The following is a 23,241-nucleotide window of genomic DNA, read 5'->3' as shown; positions in this document are numbered from 1 at the left end:
ACCTTCAACAGGCACCCAGGCCCTGACCCCTTCGCCCACCTCCACTGCCACCCAGCGGGTGCCGGCACCACCACTCTTGCCTCGGTGAGAGCAGTGGCCTCTGCACTGCCCTCCTTTGACCTCGCCCCTACACTCTCCACCCCAGCACCAGGGTGGCACTATACGCGGCCCTACTGCTCCTCCACGCAAGCGCGCTGATAGCATCCCAGCTTGCTCTAGTCTCCAAGTCTTTCAAGACCTACCAGCCCTCCGTGATCTCCTCCTGACCTGTTTGATTTCACCTCCTACTTCTCTGCTGGCCCACTCTGCTCCAGCCACACCGTACTTCTTGCAGTGCCTCAGACACCCCAACCATGTTCCAGCTTGGAGGTTTTGCCCTAGCCGTACCCCCTGACTGAAATGGCCTTTCCCCATGGATCCTCATGATTTGCCCCCTCCTCTCTTTCAGAGCTTGACTCAAATGTCACCTCGTGCTTGCCTCCCCTGAGCATCCTGGTTAAAACTGTAAACCCTGCCCGTCCCTATCCTCTAAACCCTGCCCGTCCCTATCCTCTTTGCCTGCATTTTCCCCCCTCCATAGAACCTATGTCATCTAAAGTAGAATGTATTTTACCCAGTCATTTAATTATCTGCCTCCTCCTTCTACGGTAGTTCTATGAGGAGAGCAGCGTCTTTTTTTTTTTTTTTTTAATATATTTTATTTATTTTTATTTTTTTTAAAATATATTTTTTATTGATATTTTACAGAGAGGAAGGGAGAGGGATAGAGAGCTAGAAACATCGATCAGCTGCCTCCTGCACATCCCCTACTGGGGATATGCCCGCAACCAAGGTACATGCCCTTGACCGGAATCGAACCTGGGACCCTTGAGTCCGCAGGCCGACGCTCTATCCACCGAGCCAAACCAGTCAGGGAGAGAGCAGCGTCTTTTCTGTTTGGTATTGTTTTCTTCGCTGTTGGAAACAGTGTCTAGCAGACGGTCGGCACCCAGCAAATGTTCGAGCGCCTGTTCTGAGCACTGAAGATGGGATAATGAGCAAAACCTGACAGTCTGTGAAGCTGAAGTCCCGGGCAGTGTCTCTCCCATTTTCGTGTGTTCAAGCCTACCTGCAGAGCTCTCAGAAGCGAAGACTGTCTCCGCCCTTGGATTTTTGTGGGCCCCAGGGGTGAGCACAGTGCACAAGCTCCCTGGGTAGTTCTAAGGAAGGTCATGTGGGGGTCACATTTTGGTCTTCTGGAATAGAAATACTGTCCGGGATGCCTGGGGTCTCATTTCTCACAGCACCATCCACTCTTCATTAACAGTGGTTACACGCCTGTCTCCTCTCTAGAGTCCTGCTTTAGACAGCAGCCAGCATCTTGTTCTTCTCTGTGGCCCCTGGTCTCAGCACAGCGTAGGTGCCAGTAAATGTTGGAAGAGCAAATGAATGGAGGGTGAATGAATGGTGACAAGAAGGATGAATGAATAATGGGACTCTAGTTAGAAGGGAATTTCAAGAGTTCAGGATCTAGCCCCACCGGCCTGGCTCAGTGGCTGAGCATCAACCTATGAACCAAGAGGTCATGGTTCAATTCCTGGTCAGGGCACATGCCCCGTTGTGGGCTGGATCCCCAATGTGGGGTGTGCAGGAGGCAGCCTATCAATAATTCTCTCTCATCATTGATGTTTCTGTCTCCCTCTCCCTTTCTCTCTGAAATCAATAAAAATATATTTAAAAAATTAAATAAAGAGTTCAGGATCTAGGTGGGAACGTTTGTGCCCTGGCCAGGTGTGTGTGGCTCAGCTGGGTGGAGCGTCATTCTGGACACCAAAAGGTTGCAGGTTCGATCCTCGGTCTGGTGCATGCTCATCCTTGTATCTCTCACACTAATGTTTCTCTTTCTCCCTCTCTCTGAAATCATTAAAAAAAAAAAAAAAAAAAAGACTTCCCTGTGCCCCAGAGTTGCAGGAGGGGCTGGTACTTCAGAGGTCGTGACGGTTTGCTTGTCTGTGAAGGTGGCTGCTCAGGCCTGGCGGGGCCACAGAGACGCTGAGCGCCAGGGCTGCACAGAGGCGCGCTTCTCAGCGCGGCGCAGCTGTTGCCATAGCTACAGAAGCAGCCTGGCGAGGAGGGGGCGGGCCCGGGGCTACGTCATTCTTAGCGCGACGCTGCTCTGCGACTCCCGCCTCTTTCGGCTGCAAGACCCTCAGCCCGCCTCTCGCGCTCTCCACCTGCACGCGCCCCCCCCCGCCTCGGCTGTGCGCACGCGCGGTGCCCACCAGTGCGCGCGGGGGAGCCCGCCAGGCGCATGCGCGGTGCAGGGACCGCGGTCGCTCTGCTGTCGCCGCTGCCACCGTAGCTGCCGTTGCCGCCTTCCTGCCGGCAAGTGTGGGAAAGAGGAGCTGAGGGCCGCCGCCACCGTTGCCGCCATGGGGGTGAGTGAGGCAGAGAGAGGAGACGCGAGGGTCCGGAGCGCTCCCCGCTCCACTTGCTCCCTGCGCCCCCATTGTTCCTGAACCCCCTCTCACGTGACCCCGACCCCCTCCGGCCTCACGTGACCCCCCAGCCCCCAAATCACCCGACTCCCCCATTCTAAGTGTCCCCATGCCCGGTCCTACGCGGGAATCCCCTGGGGAGCCCCCTTCTCCGGACCCCACCCCCTCGGGTGTCCCCGCCCTTCGCGTCCCGTCCGCCCGCCTTCCTAGCTGACCTGTTATCTTCGTGGCCTTCCCCGGTCCCCGCGCGGATCTTGGGGTGTCCCCCCCCCCGTCCCCAGGGGTCACTGTCACCTGGTTGTCACCGGCTTTGGGGCTTCCCACATCTTAGGTCAGCCCTGGCCCGGAGGCAGCTGAGGCCCAGGGGAAAGAAGGCACCCAGCCAAGGTCACACAGATGGTGACCGGGGGCCAGACCGACTCGGGTCTCCCGAACCCCTGCTGCTCCGCTGCCCGCTGCACGGACTCTCCGGAAAGCCGGCTCCCCTGCTCTCTTTCGGAACCTCTGCGCCAGGTTCTCCTGACTCTGAAGCGGGTTCTTCCATCCCAGCGGGTGCAGGGAGGTGTCCTTTGCATCCCCCGAGTCGCTAGCAGTCTCAGCCCTGCAGGTGGCTTTGCAGCGGGAGCTGGGGGGCGGGGCAGGGGCTGGCGCGGGCCTCGGCGTGGACGGGGAGTGGCCACCTGTTCCGTGCAGGGCCGCCGGGTGCTGATGGAAGTTACGCACATGTTTCTGTGGGTTCGCCTTCCTAAGCCCCAAGCAGAGTAGCATGAGGCACTCTCCTAAACATGTAACCGGCCCTTCCTGTTACATGATTAGTTTTTACACGGGATTTCCCCCACTTTCGGGAGCCAGAGCTACCTCGGTTCCAGCCCCATCCACTGGCCAGCAACACGACCCGGTGCCAGGGACCTGGCCTCTGCGAATTTGAATTTCCTCATGTATGTGATGAGGGTGGCGTCCCTCCCCCTCAGGAGAGATGGGCGGGTTGAGTGAGGTGGTGGGTGTAAGTGGCCCCGGTAGCCTCCGGATTAGTGGCTGTGCTTTTTTGCCTGTATTCGCAGCCTTTACTTAGTGATCTGAAATAGATGTGTGCTGGTTTTACTTTAACCCGTTGGGTGTGTCCCTGCTGTTACTAACCTACCTGTTTTTCTTATTCAAATGGTTATTGACTGAACAAATCAACTTGTTAGACAAAAACAGTTGACTAACCCACGTCCAAGCACTTTATGTAATCCACGTCAAAACACATCATGTTTCAACCAGGAGTTTTGGGGACTATGTATTCCATACGTAGAAAATCAAGGCTAGAGACTGGGGGCATACTTAACCTGGACGTGGGTGAGCGGCCCCAGGCCCCGGTCTTGTTGGAACTAAAGGAACCTGTGTGCCCAGTATGGGCTCCTTAGGTATCTACCCAGCATAAGCCACTGTAGACGGAGCAGAACAAAGAAGCATAACGTGCCAGTCCGGGCCAACACTTCCTATTGGTTAGTTCCTCACAGGCCTCGGAGATACTGTGGTCCGTGCTGCCCTTAGGCCCCAGGCCTGTCACTCAGACGTTACAGATGTGCTTCTCAGAATGCCCTGCCTCGTCTCTTCCGTTCTAAAACTCACTGCAAGAGAGAGGCATCAATTTTCTTCCCTGAAACAGAACTGGAACCCTCTCATTATCCTCATTCCTCACGGGCGGGGGCTGCGGACGCCCCACTTCCGTGTCAGGATGGTCACCATAGTGGTCACTTTCCAGCAGAGGGCCACGCTCCATTTGACAGCTGACCTCAGGCTAAGAGAGGGGCCTCGGATGGAGCACCATTCAGAGTTCTTTGGGCCCTGGCTGCCACACATGCATTGTTTTAGGAATTAGAGTTTAGATGTCTCCCTTTGCCCCACACAGAGGCTCTTTTCGGATCTTGGATACTTCGTGGGATGGGGTGAAGGGGGGGCATTAACACTGAAAATCCAGGACATGACAAATTCTTTATCTGAAAGGTGCCTCTTGCCTCCATCTGGGTTTTTTTTGTGTGTGTGTCTTTAAATTTCTCCAGCCCTGTGGTTTGGCTCAGTGGATAGAGCATCAGCCTGCGAACCGAAGGGTCCCAGGTTCAATTCAGGTCAAGGGCACATACCTTGGTCGCAGGCTTCTCCCCAGCCCGGGCCCCGGTTGGGGCATGTGCAGGAGGCAACCAATCAATGTGTTTCTCTCACATCGATATTTTTCTCTGTCTTTCCTTCTCTCTTCCACTCTCTCTAAAAAATCCATGGAAAAATATCCTCGGGTGAGATTAAAAAAAATTTCTCCATGTCAGAGAACTGAGTGTGGGGATACTAATTTGGTAGGAGCAGCAAGGGGAGGAGTTTCACAGCTGCATGTGAAAACATGTCACACTTCAGAATGTGTCATAAGTGTAATGGATGGAGTAGTGGAAGGAGCATGGACTCTAGGTTTCAGACCTGGATTTCAATCTTGAATGATTATCAGGTATGAGTACCTACTGTTTGCTGAGTACTGGGTTGTAAATTGGCAAATAAAGCAAATGTGACCTCTGCCTCAGGGAATGAACGGTTTCGTGGGAATGAGGACGATGGTAATAGGAAGACCTCTTTGAGAACTCCGTGACCCTGAAAGTTATCTGACCTCTCTGTGCCTCAGTTTTCTCATCAAAGAAGTGGGCACACAGCCGAAACCGGTTTGGCTCAGTGGATAGAGCGTCGGCCTGCGGACTGAAGGGTCCCAGGTTCGATTCCGGTCAAGGGCACGTACCTTGGTTGCGGGCGCATCCCCAGTGGGGGGTGTGCAGGAGGCAGCTGATCGATGTTTCTCTCTCATCGATGTTTCTGGCTCTCTATCCCTCTCCTCTCTCTTCCTCTCTGTAAAAAATTAATAAAATATATTAAAAAAAAAAAAAGAATTGGGCACACATACCTTGCTGAGTCCTTGTGAAGATGCAAGTCAATAATCTATTAAAGCACTAGCAGAGTGTCTGCCACTAGTGGATCCTTGATAGTCCCATTTTATGGGTGAGGAAATTGAGGTTCAGAGAAACGTTGCTGGAAAAGATTAAATAACTTGTCCAAAGTCACACAGCTACTAAGTAGAAGAGCTGAAAATCAAATCCAGTCTCTTGACTCAAAGTCCCACACTCTATTATAGAAAGCTCCCTTGGGAAAGACACTTACCACAATGAGCTTTACTGTTCCCTGTGCTTAGCGCCCACTTTAATTAGGAGAATTTTTCTATGTCCCTGCAGGATAGTCTTACCTCCACAACAGAGGGCAAAGCTAATTGGAACAGTAGGAGATCGCTTTTCCGAGGGTGTGCTAGGTTTGCCGGGGAACCCCGCCTGTCTGGCCCAGCCTGCTGCAGTCTGCCTCCTACCCCGTGTGCAGGCAGCAAAGCGCTTAGGGGGCGCTTTCATTATCTGCCGGCTGGGGTCATGGCAGCCCCAAGCCTCACTCCAAGGATTGCCTGGCCCGCCCGTTCCCCTGCATGAATGAGCCTATAAATCCGAGGCCTGGGGTTGGCTCTCCTGCTGCTGGTGCTTTGGAATTGCTCACTTCCTGTGCTTAGAGATGAGGGAACCCACGTGTCAGTGCTCTCGGAGTCCCCGGAGCCATGCTTTCCCTCCAGCGCCTTTGATCCTTCAGCTCTGTATCATGTGAAGAGAGAGCTAGCGTGCTGGGTGCAGGAAGGGAGCTTGCTTCTGCTGCGAAGGTGTGCTGACTTCTGAGCTGTCCTTACCCTGAGGCCAGTGTTGCATTCCCATTTTTCTGGAGTTGGCGTTGCTTTCACAAGTCATGCGGGGGCGGCAAGAGCACGGCCTAGCCTGATTGGTGCCAAAGCTCATGTTCTTTCTGCCCCATCGCACAGCCCTGGAGACCTGTCTCAGGTTCCCTGTTCCTTGTCCCTACCTCAAGGAGATAGGACTTGGGATGGCACTGTGTTGGCACGTCATACCAGCCATCACCAAGCAGAGGGTAATGGGAAATGAATCGCTGTATAGCTGCCTGGAGGGCTTTTGAGGTCTCATCTTGACCTTATCCTTGGCCGGCCCGAGAAGGTCTTTGACAGTGACGTGGGCTCTCCCAGTGGGAGATAGCATGGCTGGTGGAACAAACACTGGGTCCATGGCCCAGCCCTTGGGATTGAGTTTCCCCTCTGCCATTTACTCTCTGGGGAACTTGGAACGAGTCATACATCCCTTTGATCAGTTTCCTCATGTGTAAGGGCGGTCATGTTTTCTGCCCTGGGAACTGAGCCAGGTAACGCTTGTGAAAGCACTTTGCGAGCCGAGCGTATCTCAGTGCTGTCTGGAAACCCAAATTCCTAAGAGAAGGATGGACGCTCCGAAACCTCTATGTGGTAGAGAGGGGCTGGTTCTGTGTCCAGATCCCAGCCCCTCTTAGGAGGACAGTGTGTTCTCTTGTGTGTTCCTTCCTCTAGAGAGGCAAGAACTGGATTGGCCTGGCCTCCAGCCGGGTGCTCAGCCTGCAGGGAGCAGTAGCTGGTGTTGGATGAGTTTATACCTGGACAAGCAACCCCTGGGAGTCCTGGTGTCTGACTCTTGCCTCCTGGCTGCTTGAAGTAGGAGTCAGCAGTGTCACTCCTGGGGGAACCGAGGGTAGAACTTATCCCGATCAGCCTTCCTAGCAGTTGGTTTTCCTCAACCTTTCCTGGGACCAATCAGTGTCCACTGAGGTGTGACTGGAGGTAACAGGACCCCTCTGGTGGGCTCAGAGCCATCTTACCAGTGCCTTTGGGTGCCTCTGCACCCAGCTGGGTGGACGAGCACCTCCAGATGTGTGTGCCGCTCTGGTTCTTGGGTGTGAGTGAGAACTCATTTATTGAGCATGTGCTGTGTTAACCCTCACGGGCTTAATGCCTCCAGGTAGATATTCATGGCCCCACTCATCAGACGGGGAGAGGAGGCAGTGTTTTGCCTGAAGATGCAGGGACTGAAGAGCAGAAAGAGGCTTTGGATAAGATCTGTCAGACTCCAGAGCTGGGCTCTTTCCCTGTGTCCCCCAGGGGGGTCCCCTTAGGCCTGAGAGCCGCACCGGAGCCTCAGAATAGGATCTGCCCTGGCTGCAGTGTGTGTGGCTTCCCACTGTGCAAGGACAGCCCTCCGTGGCTCCGCCCTCTGCCTGTGTGGCCGCCGTTTGGCTTTGTTGACCACGTGTCAGCAAGGCCTCTGTCCCCAGGTGAACCCCGTGGGGCCCGCACGCTGCCCAGTGTGCCTGCCGCTCACTGGCCGTGGCTGAGCTGCACTTCTGTCTCCTGAGCCAGAGCGCCCGGGCCTAGCGGAGACGGGCCAGCTCCCGAGCTTTGTCTCCTGAGGCTGGGAGCCTGAGAAGGCTTCCAGTAAACCTGCACTTGGGAACCGCTGTCCGCAGCTTCCTCAGATGCATCTCCTCCCTGGAACCTGCCCTGAGTCTGTCCGAAACGACGTGTTCCCTCCGCGGGGGGATGGCAGAGGGAATATTTCTTAGGCGTCTGCTGGGGGCAGGCTCCGCCGCAGGAATGTCTGTCCTGCCCTCACGGGGCCCTCACCGGACCCAGCAGCCCCAGGGTCAGCCCTCTCCCTGACGGGAGCTGAGCCGCTCCCAAGGTCTCACGCCGGGAACACGCTTGGGCCTTTCCCACCCAGCAAGTGTGGCAGCCGGCTCGGAGCTCCTGCCGCTGAGGCCAGGTCTGTGGACGCAGGCACCGGCCCTTCGGTTCCTCAAAGGCTTGGCCACAGCCCTTCAAGCCGGCTTTGCTTTTCTCTGTTACAGAGGAAGTCGAGCAAAGCCAAGGAGAAGAAGCAGAAGCGGTTGGAGGAGCGAGCAGCCATGGATGCCGTCTGTGCCAAAGTGGACGCAGCCAACAGGGTGACTCCTCCTTCCCAGTCCCTTCCTCCTCCAACTGCAACCTGGTTTTTCCTTTTACTTCCTTTGGCGCCACCCTGTGGCAGAATTGTGTTACTACCCACCACACCTCTGCTGCCTCCTGGCCGAGGAAGATGAGCCTGGGAGGGTTTCCAGGTGGGCCGGCAATTGGCCCACAAGTGCAGGGAAATGTGGGTCCTAATGGAAGCGGCTGTGCCCCTCTGTGGGTCCCTTACCAGTAGAAGAGGGCCTGGAGAAATTTTTGTTAGGATTTTGCATTTTGGGGAGCACACCTCCCTCATAAAATGTGGTATAATTTCCTCATTCATTCTTCAGTCATTGAAGAGGCTGCAGTCGGGAGAAATAGCCGTGAACCTGAGCACCAGATGGGCCCGGATTTCAAACTGAACCAGAGAGATGCTGGTCACCTTCCCGCCCCCTTCATATCTCCCCTTTTGTTGTTCTTATGGCCCCTCAGTAAGCAGTCCACATGGATAAGGATGTGGCTCAGGATGCGATTTTCCGTTTCGGGTTTTGACAGGTGAGCAGTGAGCAGCTTGTATGCCCACAGGCCAGTGTTGTTTTAGCCTAGGAGAGTCTTCCTGTCCTGGCAAATGAACTAATTAGCTCTCTTTGGCCTCCTCACCGAAGCCTCCCTCTTACATGTGGTTTCAGAGCTGAGGCAGGGAGTCCATCTGAGGGTGCCCCTGGCCCAGCAGCTGAGCCTCCCCGTGTGGTCTGACCAGCATCGGACTTCAGGGCAGAGCGTACACTCTGCCACGCGTGTGTTTGTGCTACTTCTCTCTCTTTCCCTCCACAGCTTGGCGACCCTTTGGAGGCTTTCCCCGTGTTCAAGAAATACGATCGAAACGGGTGAGTGTTCAGCATCCCTAGCTTTTGTCTCGAGTGTCTTCAGGAATTCACCTTTCCGGAGTAGGCTTCCCCAGACTCAAATTTTCCCATTCTTCTTGGTTAGGAAAAAGCAGAAAAGGTGGCTAGTGCCCTGTTGATATAAAATCCCCTCCCCCCGGTTAGTGCCAAAACCAGTTTGGCTCAGTGGATAGAGCGTCGGCCTGCGGACTGAAGGGTCCCGGGTTCGATTCCGGTCAAGGGCATGTACCTTGGTTGCGGGCACATCCCCAGTGGGAGGTGTGCAGGAGGCAGCTGATCGATGTTTCTCTCCCATCGATGTTTCTAACTCTCTCTCCCTCTCCCTTCCTCTCTGTAAAAAATCAATAAAATATATTTTTTAAAAAAATTCACTTACTGGCTTTGTGACCCTGGACAAATTACTTAACCTCTCTGTGCCTGAATTTTCTAATCAGAAATGGGTCTAATAACAGCATCTTCCTAATGAAGTCATCAGGAGAATTAGATGTAAAGCATTCATGCCTGGAGCATACTAAAAGCTGGATCAGTGTCAGCAATTATTACTACTGTTATTACTGATCTAATTTACTGTAGGGTCTGTATTAAAGCCCCCCTCTCCTTTCAGTCCTCTTGGTATAAAATAGGAAGCATAATCTGTTTTACCAGAGATTCGTTGGCTGGAGAGGGGGGTGGGAGTTACGGTCTTAGAGAATCACAGCTGTGGGTTTGAATCATAGCTTTGTCTCTTGTTAACTATATACTTAGACAAGTCAGTCATCCTCTGTAAGCCTCATTTTTAATCTATTAAATGGAGTGAAGATGCCAAACTCGCGGGGCTGTTTTAAGGAGGAAAGAGACTGTATCCAGCTCTGTAAGTAGCAGGTGGTAGGAGTTTATTTATATATATATATATATATATTTAATTGATTTCAGAGAGGAAGGGATAGGAAGAAAGAGATAGAAACATTAATGATGAGAATCATCGATTGGCTGCCTCCCACACGTCCCCCACTGGGGATCAAGTCTACAACCCAGGCGCGCGCCCCTAACTGGAATCGAACCCGGGTCCCTTCACTCTGCAGGCCGACGCTCTATCCACCGGCCCAAATCAGCCAGGGTGGTGGTATGAGTATTTTAATGAACAAGGAAGACAAATGTAAATACGTGAGTTATGACGCAAAGACTACGAGGCAGCACTGTATTTGCCTTTCGTAGCTGTGTCTGAATCTCAGTGTCACATTCATTCATTCATTCATTCATTCTTTCTGCCTGTGATCAGACCCAGACAGCTCCTCTGGTGGCTTTGTTATTCAGAGATCCCTCACTGTGATAGCTCTTAGTGACTTCCACATGGTCACTATTTACAAAGGAAGGAAGACTTCCCAGCCAGGAAGTTCCAAATTTACGTGGCTGAGCACGTGTACGGCTCACATGGTGCGGCAGTCACAGAGGTGAGGGTGGGAACGTCCTCTGAGGGGTCATGTCGCAGGCCACTGAAAGATAAGGACTTGGAGTTGCTGACTGCAGTCCCTTCAGAAGGTGGCACTACCTGGAGAATGTGAGCTCGCAGTTTGGCTGAGGAATTGAACTATGAGTTATTTCTGTTTCATTTAGAAATAAGTAGCAGATTGCGATACCTTAATGCCTGCAGCATTTGTTAGTTTGGGGAAACAGGTATATAAAGAGCCGAGGGCAACGTGTATAGAAAGAGCCGAGTGTGATGAGGGCCATGCAGCGGAGGCAGGAGAAGGGACTTGTGGTCAGGGGGCGGGCCTGTGATGACAGTTGTGAATCAGCCCACAAGGCTGCGTTCCTTCACAGGCACCTTCTGCCGTCATGGCCGGGCGGCTGGGCTTGGCCTTCTGTGTGGATCTGAGGTCAGGCTGTCGGGCAGCGGGCAGCACTGGGCCGCAGCGGCTTCGAATGCTCCTTTTTCTTCTCAGGTTAAACGTCTCCATTGAGTGTAAGCGAGTGTCTGGCTTGGAGGCAGCCACGGTGGACTGGGCCTTCGACCTGACCAAAACTAACATGCAGACCATGTAAGACGCCCTGACGGCCGCGGGCCGCCCCAGGCTGGCCCTCCCCTCCCGGAGCTCCTGGTCCTGATGCCCCCACTTTCCCAGGTATGAGCAAAGCGAGTGGGGCTGGAAGGACCGAGAAAAGCGGGAGGAAATGACAGATGACCGAGCCTGGTACCTCATTGCTTGGGAAAACAGTTCCGTCCCCGTTGCCTTTTCCCACTTCCGCTTCGACGTGGAGTGTGGGGATGAAGTCCTGTACTGGTAAGGAGCCCCGGCTCGGGGTGTGGTGTGGGGAGGAGACCCTGCTCCAGGCACTCCAGTGGGTGGCACAGACCACTGTGCCTGTCAGTCGCCTCTGGCCGGCCTGAGCCTCTTCAGCTCATCCTCCGCTTTCTTCACCAGCTACGAGGTGCAGTTGGAAAGCAAGGTGCGGCGGAAAGGCCTGGGGAAGTTCCTCATACAGATTCTGCAGCTCATGGCCAATAGGTAAGGGCCGCTGGAAGGAGCTGCCTCGGAGGTGGCCGCTGTTCTGTGCGTCTCCATGGAGAACGAGGCTCTCGGGAATGTTTTGGGAGAAGGGCATCTAGAACCCTCTCAGCAAGATATTCCCTGTCCTGCTGTAATCCCGGATTTTGTACCTGCGCCTCGTTATAATGGGGGTGCAGAGAGGAAGTGGAGAAGCCGTCAGGCAGTGGGGGCCTAGTGCCCGTGCAGTCTCATCAGCCCCTATCAGAGGGGAGCCAGTGCTGTGGGTGCCCCAGACAGAGGCTGGACTCGGGGCGCAGAAGTGCTTCTGAGGGGCAGGCAGAGGCACGGGAGAGGAAGCACGACTTGGCATCTGTCTCTCTGCTTTCTCCTCAGCACACAGATGAAGAAGGTGATGTTAACAGTATTTAAGCACAATCATGGCGCCTACCAGTTCTTCAGAGAAGCGCTGCAGTAAGGGGCTGGGCCCTGGTGTGGGACTTTCTGCCCCACCGCCGTTTTCCTGGTCCTGGCCCCGGCCCCGTTCATCCTGATGCCTAGCTCCCTGTCCCGTGGTCCTGGGGGCTGGGGGCTGGCCTGGGAGTGCCCTCTGGCTCGGGCTCCTTCCCTCCTCCTGAACCCTCACACCTAGGGGTCTCACGAGTGTGGGGGTGGAAGAGTTCTTGGGCCCGGGAGGAAGGCAGGCAACGCCTGCAACCAACCTTCCTTCCTGCCTGCCTTGCAGATTTGAAATCGATGACTCTTCCCCCAGCATGTCGGGCTGCTGTGGGGAGGACTGCTCCTACGAGATCCTGAGCCGGAGGACCAGGTTTGGGGACAGTCAGCATTCCCATGCTGGTGGGCACTGTGGTGGCTGCTGTCACTGAACTCCCAGCCAGAACGTCCTTTCAAGGTCTACCCTCTCCCTGGTCTCATGCTGCCTGCCGGGTGCCCTCAGAGCTGTGGCCTCCTCAGCCCTGCACGTGCCAGGCTGCGCCCTGAGAGCACAGAACCCTGGGGAGGCGGGTCCAAGTGCCCCTCCTCCTCTCTCCCAGAAGAGCAGAGTGCCAGGAGGGAGCCGAGAGGAGAGGCTGCTGAGGGAAGAAAGAGCTGGTGGAGGCTGGGCGTGAAGTCGTCCTGGCATGGAGGCTGCCTTCTCACTCCACTCTTGCGCCCTTGAGCGTAAGATTCCCTGACTCCTCTGTGGCTGGATTTCCGACACTGCCCCCCTCCAACCTCCTGCCACACACACACACACACACACACACACACACACGCGTGGACAAATGGAGTGTTTATGCCCACCTTATGAAAGTCCTGGAGCCCCGGTCAGGGTCTGGCTGGTCCTCAAAGGGGAACGGACTTGGTGGAAGGTCTGGGCACAGCAAGGCTTCCGACTCCTGCTTTGCGGGCAGAATGCTCTGATGGCGTCCGGGGAAGGTCTGTGCTACGACAGACAAGCAAGGGAGCGCTCTCTAGGTGTGCTCTCTGGACCAGTTAGAGGGGGGTTGTCCCGGGGGACCAGCCAGCGTTGGGAAGAACGCTGCCTCCCTCTCCATCGCTGTCAGCGAGGGGCCGAGGAGGCCAGGAGCCAGGTGCTGAGTGGGGCCGCATTGCTCCTTCGGGCTTTTGGACTTCGCTGCATTCTAAGCTGAACCTCGATCTATGGCATGACTCAAGTTTCTAAATCCCAGCAAAAAGCTAGAGGGCCTGCCTGCCCTCCCCATCGCCCTCACACTCTCTCCCCTTGCCTCTCGCCCGCCCCAGATACCTCTTATTACTAAGGGGGGAATAACATCAGGGAGCCCCTCGTTTCCCCCCCGGAGGTCCTCGTTCCTGGCATCGTTAATGCCTTCCTCTCAGATCTTGGTGCTGATAGCTCTCTGCAGGTGGGCGTCCCCCCTCTTCAGAGAGCCCCCAGCCAGCAGCAGGCCCTCCGCCTGCGCCCCCAGCCTCGCCCCTCGCTGCCTCAGTGAGGCACTAGTGCCACTGCCCTGGCCGCAGCTCGGGCTGCAGCAGGACCGCCGGGTGGCCACAGCGGCTCCTCTTGGGTCACCCGGGGCCGCGGCTGGCACAGGGAGGGAAGGCCTTCCTCTTCTCAGGATAGAGGCTGTGGGGTCGGAGCTCCCGCTTGCCCTAATCCCTAGGCCTCGTTCTCCCTCCAGGGGAAAAGGACCAATCCTTACCCAGGAACACGCACCTAACGCCTCCGCTTGGACGTCCTTGAGCTCTGCGTTAGGGCGTGTCTTAAAGTTCTAGCCTCTGAAGTTGCTGTCCTGGAGGCCCGCGGGTCCTGACCTCTGTCTGCTCACAGCCCACCCTGCCCTGACTCGGGCCTCTGCTGGCGGGTCTCCCTGGAGCTGTGCTTGCTTCTCCCCCAGATCCCTGCTAGTGGGGGTCTGTGCACATGGCCGCCTTCACCCAGCCCCCGCCCAGCGCTCCTCGTTGCTCTTGACCCCCCAGCTGTGAGAGGGCCACTCCCTTGGAGAGGGCCCTGCAGCTTTACACTGGAACAAGCCACCCGCGTCCTTGTCCTGCTGGCTCCCAGGGGGTTTTACCCGAGGGGCGGAGTTTCCGTTCCTGGGAGGGCATTGGTGGGCTTCCAAGAATCATGGAACGACAGAAGCATGTTTAGGAAGAGTGTTTCCTCTGATTCCTGTCCAAGACAGAATGATAACTATTTATTGTCTTAGATCATGGATTTCTGATACCTCCCACTCAAGGGGACCAAAAGGAGCCCCCAGTGTAAATCCCACAGAAGGTGAGTTCAGTGTATGTTGTCTCTCCGGTCATTGACCACCTGGCCCCGAGTCCATTTGGGCGCTTGGTGCCACGCCCTCGCCCAGCCTCTCCTGGCCACGCCCCGGGGCTGCGCTGGAGGGGGCTGGGCGGCGAGGCGCAGCCTGAGGCCAGCAGGGGGCGCTTGTCAGTGCTGAGCCCGTCGGTTCCCAACCCTCAGTCTCCCCGCTGACCCAGGTCACGGTGATGAGAAGCAGCAGGCCTTCACCGGGCGCTTTGTTTATTGTCTGGGGCACATTAAAATATTTTTTAAGATTTTTCTTTTAGTTGTATTCACTCTATTTCAGGTTATTTTTTGTTGATGTCAAATGTGTATATGATGTGTATGGTTTTTAACCCTTCCTGGGTTTTTTAGAGGAAACTTTGAAGGATATATTTTTTCTTTAGCAACTTGTTATCACTGGAATCAAAGGGGAAAAGTGATCTCTTTGCATTGGTTGTATTTGTATGTCACAAATAAAAGATACTTTGTTCAGCTGCTGGGACAGTGCCTGTGCTGGGTGCCATGGGCGGTGTGGGCTCGGGACACCCTGGGTCTCCAGACTGTCCCAGAGTTGGGCCTGTGCTCTGGAGGCATGCAGCGGTGATGGCGCCTGTCCCTTCCTCTAAGAGAAGCTTCAGGCCTGAGAAACCTCGGGGTGTCTGGGTGAGCAGCCAGAGGTGGGAGCTGAGACCAAAGGCATGTGTTTCTGTCACTTCCCAGAAGCCCTGGGCAGAGGTCAAAGGTAGAGGGGCACCTGCTTTGCATCGTGGAGAGAGTCCGGCGCTAGGCATTGTGACACCCGACATCTGTGGCTGAAGGTCAATTCCAGTGCAGCTTGAGGAGTGTGTTGGTGTTCCTTGTCTCCCTTTCACTGCATTGGGTTACTCCAGATATTCTTTGTTCCTTAAAGCGATTCCAGCCCCTCTCCCCTCCACTCAGGAGGCAAAGGCCCCGAGGAAGGATAACTCATGTCAGGCCTGACGGAGGGACGTTATGAGCCGGGGAGGTTCTGCCCTGCCCTCAGTGTGACAGATGGAGCCATGCGCTCCTCTCCCAGGCGGGACTCCGGCCAGGGTGAGCTGGAGGGGCAGGAAGTGGGCCGGAAGGTAGGGCGCAGAGGCACTTCCTGTGGACAGACTCCTGTGGGGATCACAGCTGCTGGAAGGTGGAGAGGGAGGCGAGGGTGGAACTCCCGAGCCACAGGGAGCATCTGCGCGTTGGAGGGTCAGTTCTCTGGGGAAAGGAGCAGGGTGCCGGCCTGGGGTGGCCTCAGCCGTGTGGGCGGGCACACCCGGGGGTGGGGGATGGTTTGTGCAGCTGTCTTCTCTGTGAGGCACAAAGAAAGGTATCAGGGTCCTTGGGAGGGGAGACCCTTCCACTGGCTGATCCCAACAGGCTTCTTGGGGCAGAAAGCTCCTTGCTCCTTGCAGGCTGTCTCAGTCGCAGGCAGGAATTCCTTGGAACGCCCATCCCCCGGCTACAGGTAAAAGGCTAAAGTTGGGAAGGGTGAGGCCCTTCCTTCATCATCTGCCCTCCATCTTCCCACGCGGCCAGGGCCCCTGTGGCTGCCTCTGCCTCCCCACCTCCCTCCAGCTGCAGCTCAGGCGTCTGCTCCAGGCGCACTGCTGAAACGCACCCCAGCGAGCAGGAGCAAGAGGCACAGCCGCTGGGTGAGTGGGCAGAGCTGAGCTGGTTTCCACCGCCAGGCCTGTCACCCAGGGCAGGGCTGCCCTCGTTCCTGCGCTTCCTCTCCAAGGGCAGCAGAGGCGAGGCTGCTCCTCCGCCGCCTGTGCACCAGGGTCTGGGCGGACGGGACGGTGCGGCCAGGAGCCCTGACGACGGGACCGCCGGAAGCGGGCATGTTGCTACCTGGCTGTGACGGGAAGGAAACTGGCATTTGGTGAGCACCTGATAAGCCAGTGACAGCTCACGCTCGGTGCTCCTGTGTGCGGGCGCAGGCCGGTGACAGCTCACGCTCGGTGCTCCTGTGTGCGGGCGCAGGCCGGTGACAGCTCACGCTCGGTGCTCCTGCGTGCGGGGCGCAGGCCGGTGACAGCTCACGCTCGGTGCTCCTGTGTGCGGGGCGCAGGGCAGTGACAGCTCGGTGCTCCTGTGTGCGGGGCGCAGGCCGGTGACAGCTCACGCTCGGTGCTCCTGTGTGCGGGGCGCAGGCCGGTGACAGCTCACGCTCGGTGCTCCTGTGTGCGGGGCGCAGGCCGGTGACAGCTCACGCTCGGTGCTCCTGTGTGCGGGGCGCAGGGCAGTGACAGCTCGGTGCTCCTGTGTGCGGGGCGCAGGGCAGTGACAGCTCACGCTCGGTGCTCCTGTGTGCGGGGCGCAGGCCGGTGACAGCTCACGCTCGGTGCTCCTGTGTGCGGGGCGCAGGGCAGCGCTTGCTCGTGTTGATCCTGTCCCACGGGGGGCGGGGGCTGCCAAGGAAGATGGGGAGGCGTTGAGAAGGCCATTGTCGAGGAGCGGCTGCCTCGTGAGGCTTACCCACACAGGCGGGTTGGAAGAGGGTCTGGGGCCTGGGGAAGCCGCCAGTGGGGACAACCTGCCTGTGCGCCAGCTCCTAGTTCTCTCGAGAGGAGGCAGCCAGAGCCGTCTGGTGTTCAGAGCCCAGGCCCCTGGGCCCAGCCTCTCCTTGCTGCACCTCCTGCTCAGCTGGATGGGGAGGAAAGGTGACGATTAGGGGAGAGGCAGGCTGCGCCCCTGACCTGCCAGCTGCCCTGGTGATGGTGCCATGCTCCCTGGGGCACTGGAGTGTCAGGATGCCATGCTTGCTGGGCACATTCTTGCCCACATATGAGTCCTCCTGACCCATGCCCACCATGACACCCTCAGGCGAGACAGGGAGGGGAGGGCTTGGGTGTGCTTGGGAGGTGGTCCAGCCTCGCAGCCCCGCCCCTCCAGGTCTCAGTTTACCCGCCGGTGCCCTGGGGGCTGGTGTGGAGGGAGTAGCAGGACGCAGACTCGGAGATCTGTCAGCTTCAGGGGGTGTGGGCCCTCCCTCCCCAGTGAAGCCGGCCTTTGCCAAGCCTGAGTTGTCACACATGAGCGAGGCGGTCTAGTCCTCATCACACATGGCCACTGGCTGTGGGCTGCAGGGCAGAGGGGTTAACCCAGGGGTGGGCAAACTTTTTGACTCGAGGGCCACAATGGGTTCTTAAACTGGACAGGAGGGCCAGAACAAAAGCATGGATGGAGTGTTTGTGTGAACTAATATAAATTCAAAGTAAAGGAGCGGAGGGGAGAGCAAGAGAACCGGATAGAACAGCCGGATCCGGCCCGTGGGCCATAGTTTGCCCAAGGCTGGACCACACCTGGCTCCCTGTGGGCAGGCACCCCCAGCCCACGTCCTCCCTGTGCCTTGGCAGCCGGCTGCAGGACTGGGGCTCTCCCAGCCAGGACAGCAGGACATCCCCTCGCGCTGCCCCTCTTCCCTGTCACTGCCTGACAGCTGCATCAGGGCCTGTCCCTGCTTTTTGGAGAGTGGGCTGCTGGGAGCTCATCCGAGCAGAGATGTTAGCAGCAGTCAACAGACCCAGGTGCAAACCCTGCCCTGGCCATTGCAGACTCAGCCGGGTGCCGACCTCTGCCGGCCTCTTTCCTCCTCTCTGATGGGGTTTCTGAGAGAAGTCACGTCTCTGGCCGTGAGGAAAGCCCAGGAGCGGAGTGCTGATGCGCCTCTTCCACACAGTCACTCCTTTTCCTCCAGCCGCTGGCGAAGGAGATGAATGGGCATCCCCCCCGGGAGTAACCCAGGGACCCACAGGAAGGCCCGTTCCTCCCGGCCTCTTGCCTGGCTGTGCTCTAACCTGGGCGTTAGTACTTTGTTCCTAAGACAAAAGCCTGACCAAGCCCATGAGGGCAGCGGGGCCCTGCCCTTCCTTCTAGAGGCAGCAGCTGGCTGTACACTTGGAGGGAATATTTAGGTTTAGAAGGATCTGCCCTGGGCTGTTCGCCAGAGCCTGGGGCAGGGTGAGGGCAGGGGCCTGGTGCCGGAGGTGGGCTGGGCTGAGACTGCGACATTACCAACACCCATGAGTGTCGGGGGGGGGGGGGGGGAAGGGGAGGTGTGGAGGGGGGCCCTGGGTAGCTCAGGGCCTGGGAGCCCATTCCTCCAGAGGAAGCTCGGGCACAGCCCACCCTTTGGGGCACCCTGAGTCCATGGCCACTTTTCTGAGCCCCCCGCCGACCTCCATGGGGCGGAGTTTTCTACAAAGCTCCTGTTTTCCCAGTCCCTTGCCATCCCATCTCAACCCTACCCCTTGCCACAGCCTTTGGTCCTGTTACCCGCAGTATCCAAACTGGAACTTCTGGAAACTCCTCCACAGCACCTTGTGTGAAGATGGTTAAAAGCATGGGGTTTGGGCCCTGACTGGTTTGGCTCAGTGGACAGAGTGTCGGCCTCTGGACTGAAGGGTCCCAGGTTCGATTCCGGTCAAGGGCATGTACCTTGGTTGAGGCCACATCCCCAGTAGGGGGCGTGCAGGAGGCAGCTGATCCATGTTTCTCTCTCATCGATGTTTCTAACTCTCTATCCCTCTCCCTTCCTCTTTGTAAAAAAAAAAATCAATAAAATATATTAAAAAAAAAAGGAGTGGTGAAAAAGGAAAGCCAGGTAAGAGCTGAAAGTGTTCTAGGTAGATACAAAGCAGATACAAAGATGCAAAAGGCTTGGCGGGGGGGGGGGGGGGGGGGGCAAGACCCGTGAGCAAGGAGGGAGGTGTGGAATATTTAGAGACAGGTGAAGAGTGACATCCAGAAATTGGAACTTGGACCAATGAGAGTTAAGTAGGTGTATGATTTGGTTAGATTTATGTTTGAAAAGAAGGAAAGTAGGGGTGGAGGGAGGAAGGTCGGTTGCCACTGCGCGGAGACCGGGATTAGAGGGAGTAAGAGCAAATGAGGATTCCAGTTAGGTTGGTGTCAGCCGGTCGGTCGGGCCGGACGCCTGGAGGCCGGCAGCGGGGATGTCTGAAGAGAGAGCCGAGTAGCGTAGGGATGGAGGGGGGGTCCAGGGTGGCGCCTGGGCTCCGAGCTCCATCCCCGGTAGGGGGCGTGCAGGAGGCAGCCCAGCGATGTCTGCGCTCTCATCGACGTTCCTCTCTTCCTCTCTCTCTCTCTCTCTCTCTCTCTCTCTCTCTCTCTCTCTCTCTCTCTCTCTCTCTCTCTCTAAAAAGCAGTGCCGCTTTTTAGAGAGAGAGAAGTGCAAGTGTATAACTTACACTTACGTGATAGCGTGACCACAACTGTCACTCACGAAGATAGGCCACTTCGGAGGCGGGGCATAACCGGTAGGACGCCCTCCAAGCCCCGCCTACCGGTGGGAGGGTGGCGTCGATTGGCTGTTTCGAGGAACGCGCCAAAAAACTCAGGGGAGGTGCGGCCTTTCGTCATTTCCGGGGTGTTTCCGAGCCGCCCTTGGGCCGCCTCCCCTGCTCCGGAAGTTCCGGGCAGCCATTTTGACTCCCCGACCTTGGGCTCCGCCTGGCCGCCGTCTGCAGTGCGTTCTGTGCGGTCATGTCTCCGCTGGCGCCGCTCCTGCTGCGGGGCCTCGCGGGCCCGGCCCGGCGGCTCCTGGTGCCGCGCGCGCAGGTGCATTCCAAGCCTCCGCGGGAGCAGCTCGGGACCCTGGTGAGCAGCGGGCGGGAGGCCGCGGCGAGTTCGGGGCCTCGCGGCTCTGCGGGGCCTGCCCCGCGCGCCTCGCCGCGTGGCCCGAGCTGCAGTGCGGGTGTGGGCCAGTCTGAGGGCGCAGGGGACATGCCCGGGCCCCCGTCGTGCAGTCAGCCCCAGGATTTCGGGTCACAGCCTGTCAGTCGGTTCCTGGGGGTGCCTGACGACCGGCAGCGAGGATAGTAGTTGCTACCGCTCCTAATTGTTAGGGAAGCGGGTGGGGGGGGTGGGGGAGAGGACCCCAACAGGTGTTTGCAATTCCAGGAACGGGGGAGGGTTTAACCCTGACTGACAGCTTCCTGTGTGGCGCAGTTACCCATTGCCTCAATGGCAGAACCCGCCTTGGGTGCAAGTCCTCGGAATCCCGGTTAGCAGGCCTGGGAGATGGCTGCGATGGAGGAGATCATAGTGATAACAGTTGCAGCTGGCACTGCTGGGGGCCTGCTGTGTGCCAGGCACTGTGCCAAGACTGCTGAGCCGGCCCCATCAGTCCTGCCCGTGACCCGAGAAGAAAGACATGAACTCCATTTCCGGCTGAGGGAATGGAGATTTAGGAGCAGCCCCAGTGACTTGTCAAAAGTCACACCCTTCAGTGGCAAAGAAAGAATTTGAACTCAAGTGTGACTCCCAAGTTTTGCAGCGATCTTAGCTATAGGGAATGTGGAAATGGCAGAAAAAAGCCTTGATCCCCTACCCCAGGGGTGCCTAGCAGTCCCGGGAAGGAGGTGGGAGGTGCATTTTTACAGTTACCACCCCATGGAAGGTTCCTGGGTCCCAGCCGACCAGCTATAAACAGGTTTGCATCCTTGTTCCTGTTCCTTCACTTGATCAACAGATGGTGGATTTCTCCATGGATTCTAACCCAGGCTGCCCCTCCCCCCTTCCATGTCTGACCCTTGACCTCAGGGCCTGGAGTGGGCCTTGGATCTGCTGTGTTCCTCCCCTGCAGCCTGCACCTTCGCTCCAGGAGGGGGGCTTTCTGCTGCCTGGGGAGCTGCTCGGACATGCAGGCTCCTGGGCAGTTTCTTACCGTGGGGCTCCTTCCTTGTGCTCTGTGCAGGATGTCGTCATTGGGCTCACCTCCTGCTTCCTGTGCATCCTCCTGCCCGCGGGCTGGGTGTTGTCTCACCTGGAGAGCTACAAGAAGCGGGAGTGAAGGGGCTGTCCTCCCTCCCCTGTGACCTGGCCACCCCGCCTGTCCTGATCATGTCTGCTGCATTCCTGGCCGCCTCCCCTGGAGCGTGTCCTTCAGCTACAGCGGCCTCTTCTGCAATATGACCTCTTGATTTCTCCATTGTGATCATGGGACCATGTAATTCGGTGTATAAGGCCCTGCTGGGTAGGACCCACCTCGTAACAATAAAGCCTATTTAAATCATGCTTCAGAAACTCACCGTACCTTCCACCTGAGCTTCTGCCTCCATACTTGAGCTGAGGTTGGTGTTGGGTGGGGGTGTGGAGAAGGGGGCCCGCTGGCCTCATGTCTCTGCTGGCTGACCGGCCAGTGGTCCGTCCTGGTGCCCAGACATTCCCCCCTGCTGTCCGGGAGGGCTCCTTCCTTTGCATGCTTTCCTGGGGTGAAATGTTTTTACTTGGGAAAACAAACACTGTTTCTATTGGGCAGCCTTCTGTGCTCACCTTCTCCAGCACCCGTGGTTGTGCCAAGCTCAAGGCCGTGTGTGTGTCTGCCTCTCCCGTTGGGGCCAGCCTTCCCTGGCCGGAGTCGGTGCTCCAACCATTTCTCAGGTGGTGATGTCCTTCTAGTTGGGGGGACCTGACAGTGTCTTGCTTTTGTATGTCAGCTCCAGGGCCCCTTGCCGTTTATCACTGTGTCCGTAAGCGCTTATGGACTGACTGGCCTTCCTGTTCTCCCTGCCGCTTCTCTGTCCCTCATCCTCCTTGGCTTGGGGAATTGCTGCTCCTACATCCCTAGGGCTCTTCCTGGGGGCCTGGGGGCCTCCTAAGCTGGGAAACACCCCACACTGAGCTGGAATCCAGTGTCTGGAAGGAACCCCCAGACTGCTGTCCCCACCCTGGAGGGCAGCGTTAGCTCTCCTTTGCTGGGTCCCTTCCTCCGGGTGGTTTCTGAACAGACACAGGTTCAGTGTTCCCTGTGGAGCTGCTGCCAGGACTCTGGGCCAGGATGGAGGGCAGGGCTGCCAGTTAAAGCTGAAGGGCTCTAGGATGTGGTTGGCTGAGGCCCTGGGTGTCAGAACTCACATCTCCCCAAACCCTCTTTGGCAGGGCTCTTGCTTCCTGATTGGTGTTGACAGAAGCTCAAGATGAACCCTGTTCTCCTTTTGTCTCATCTTTCCTGGCTTTTTTGTGTGGTGTCCGCTGATGCCTGGGGGGCCAGTGCCTGGGTATTGTGACAAGGCACTTCTGCCCTGGCTGCCTCCCTGAGGGGTGGGCAGTGGTTGCCTGCCTCCTAAAAGGCTTCTTTCCACACAGCCAGCCTTTGTGCCTGGCCTGAGGGGCAGGGCCTTGAATGCTGGGAGGTGTTCACAGGGTGGGATATCGGCCGGGGAGTGGGACGTAGGATCTGAAGGGCAGACCTAAGCCAGGCTGGGGTGCTGAGGGAGGAGCATCCATCTGTCACCGGCAGGTTCCTCAACAGCTCCCTTGTCTTGGGGGAGGGAGGTCATGGCTGTCACCTCCCAAACAGTGGGGTGACCCCTGTCCCCTGCCTCACTCTGGGAGGCTGTAGGGAGCGGCTATAGAGTCAAGCCTCAGACTGACCTGTGGCAGAGCCACATACAAGTCCCAGCTTGGAGGCAGAGCCCTCCCAGCACAATTAAGCTTGACCTCATAGTCCTCCCTTGTTCCCCGGTAGCTAATGGGCTGTGGGAGGTGCAGCAAATGCTGCCAAAAGAAGGCTTGAGTAAGAAATAGATTTGAAACTCGCAAGAACATTGTAAACATGTTGACCACTCCCCTTGCATTGCTTTGTGTGAACCTATCTAATAAAAGGGTAATATGCAAATTAACCATCACTCCCTCACAAATATGGCAGCACCCATAGCCACAAGATGGCGGCGCCCAGTCCTCTCAGCCCTGCCCAAGTCCCCCAGTCCTGGGGGGC

At 57.0% G+C, this 23,241-nt stretch overlaps 2 protein-coding genes across 2 annotated transcripts; both read left to right on the top strand.

Annotated features, from left to right (window-relative positions):
- Positions 1-2,289: 2,289 nt before the first annotated feature.
- On the top strand, positions 2,290-14,972 carry NAA40 (N-alpha-acetyltransferase 40, NatD catalytic subunit). The gene is made up of 8 exons (XM_080688108.1): positions 2,290-2,417; positions 8,250-8,345; positions 9,163-9,215; positions 11,156-11,251; positions 11,336-11,494; positions 11,636-11,719; positions 12,095-12,172; positions 12,444-14,972. Exons 1-8 carry the CDS (start codon positions 2,412-2,414, stop codon positions 12,583-12,585), a joined length of 714 nt encoding a protein of 237 aa, XP_080544234.1. The 5' UTR covers positions 2,290-2,411; the 3' UTR covers positions 12,586-14,972.
- Positions 14,973-19,922: 4,950 nt separating this feature from the next.
- COX8A (cytochrome c oxidase subunit 8A) lies at positions 19,923-21,539 on the top strand. The gene is made up of 2 exons (XM_080688107.1): positions 19,923-20,120; positions 21,220-21,539. The coding sequence occupies exons 1-2, from the start codon at positions 20,007-20,009 to the stop codon at positions 21,313-21,315; spliced, it is 210 nt and encodes a 69-aa protein (XP_080544233.1). The 5' UTR covers positions 19,923-20,006; the 3' UTR covers positions 21,316-21,539.
- The last annotated feature ends 1,702 nt before the right edge of the window (positions 21,540-23,241 follow it).

This window comes from Plecotus auritus (assembly GCF_963455305.1).
Source record: "Plecotus auritus genome assembly, chromosome: 9".
Lineage (NCBI taxonomy): Eukaryota > Metazoa > Chordata > Mammalia > Chiroptera > Vespertilionidae > Plecotus > Plecotus auritus.
The sequence above is the reverse complement of the archived record's forward strand: the minus strand, read 5'-3'. Positions and strand labels throughout refer to the sequence as shown.

Coding starts and splice junctions, on each gene's coding strand:
- NAA40 (XM_080688108.1), top strand. Junction 8,346..9,162: donor AAGTGGACGCAGCCAACAGG/GTGACTCCTCCT, acceptor TTCCCTCCACAG/CTTGGCGACCCTTTGGAGGC. Junction 12,173..12,443: donor TTCTTCAGAGAAGCGCTGCA/GTAAGGGGCTGG, acceptor CCTGCCTTGCAG/ATTTGAAATCGATGACTCTT.
- COX8A (XM_080688107.1), top strand. CDS start 20,007: ATGTCTCCGCTGGCGCCGCTCCTGCTGCGGGGCCTCGCGGGCCCGGCC. Junction 20,121..21,219: donor GGGAGCAGCTCGGGACCCTG/GTGAGCAGCGGG, acceptor TGCTCTGTGCAG/GATGTCGTCATTGGGCTCAC.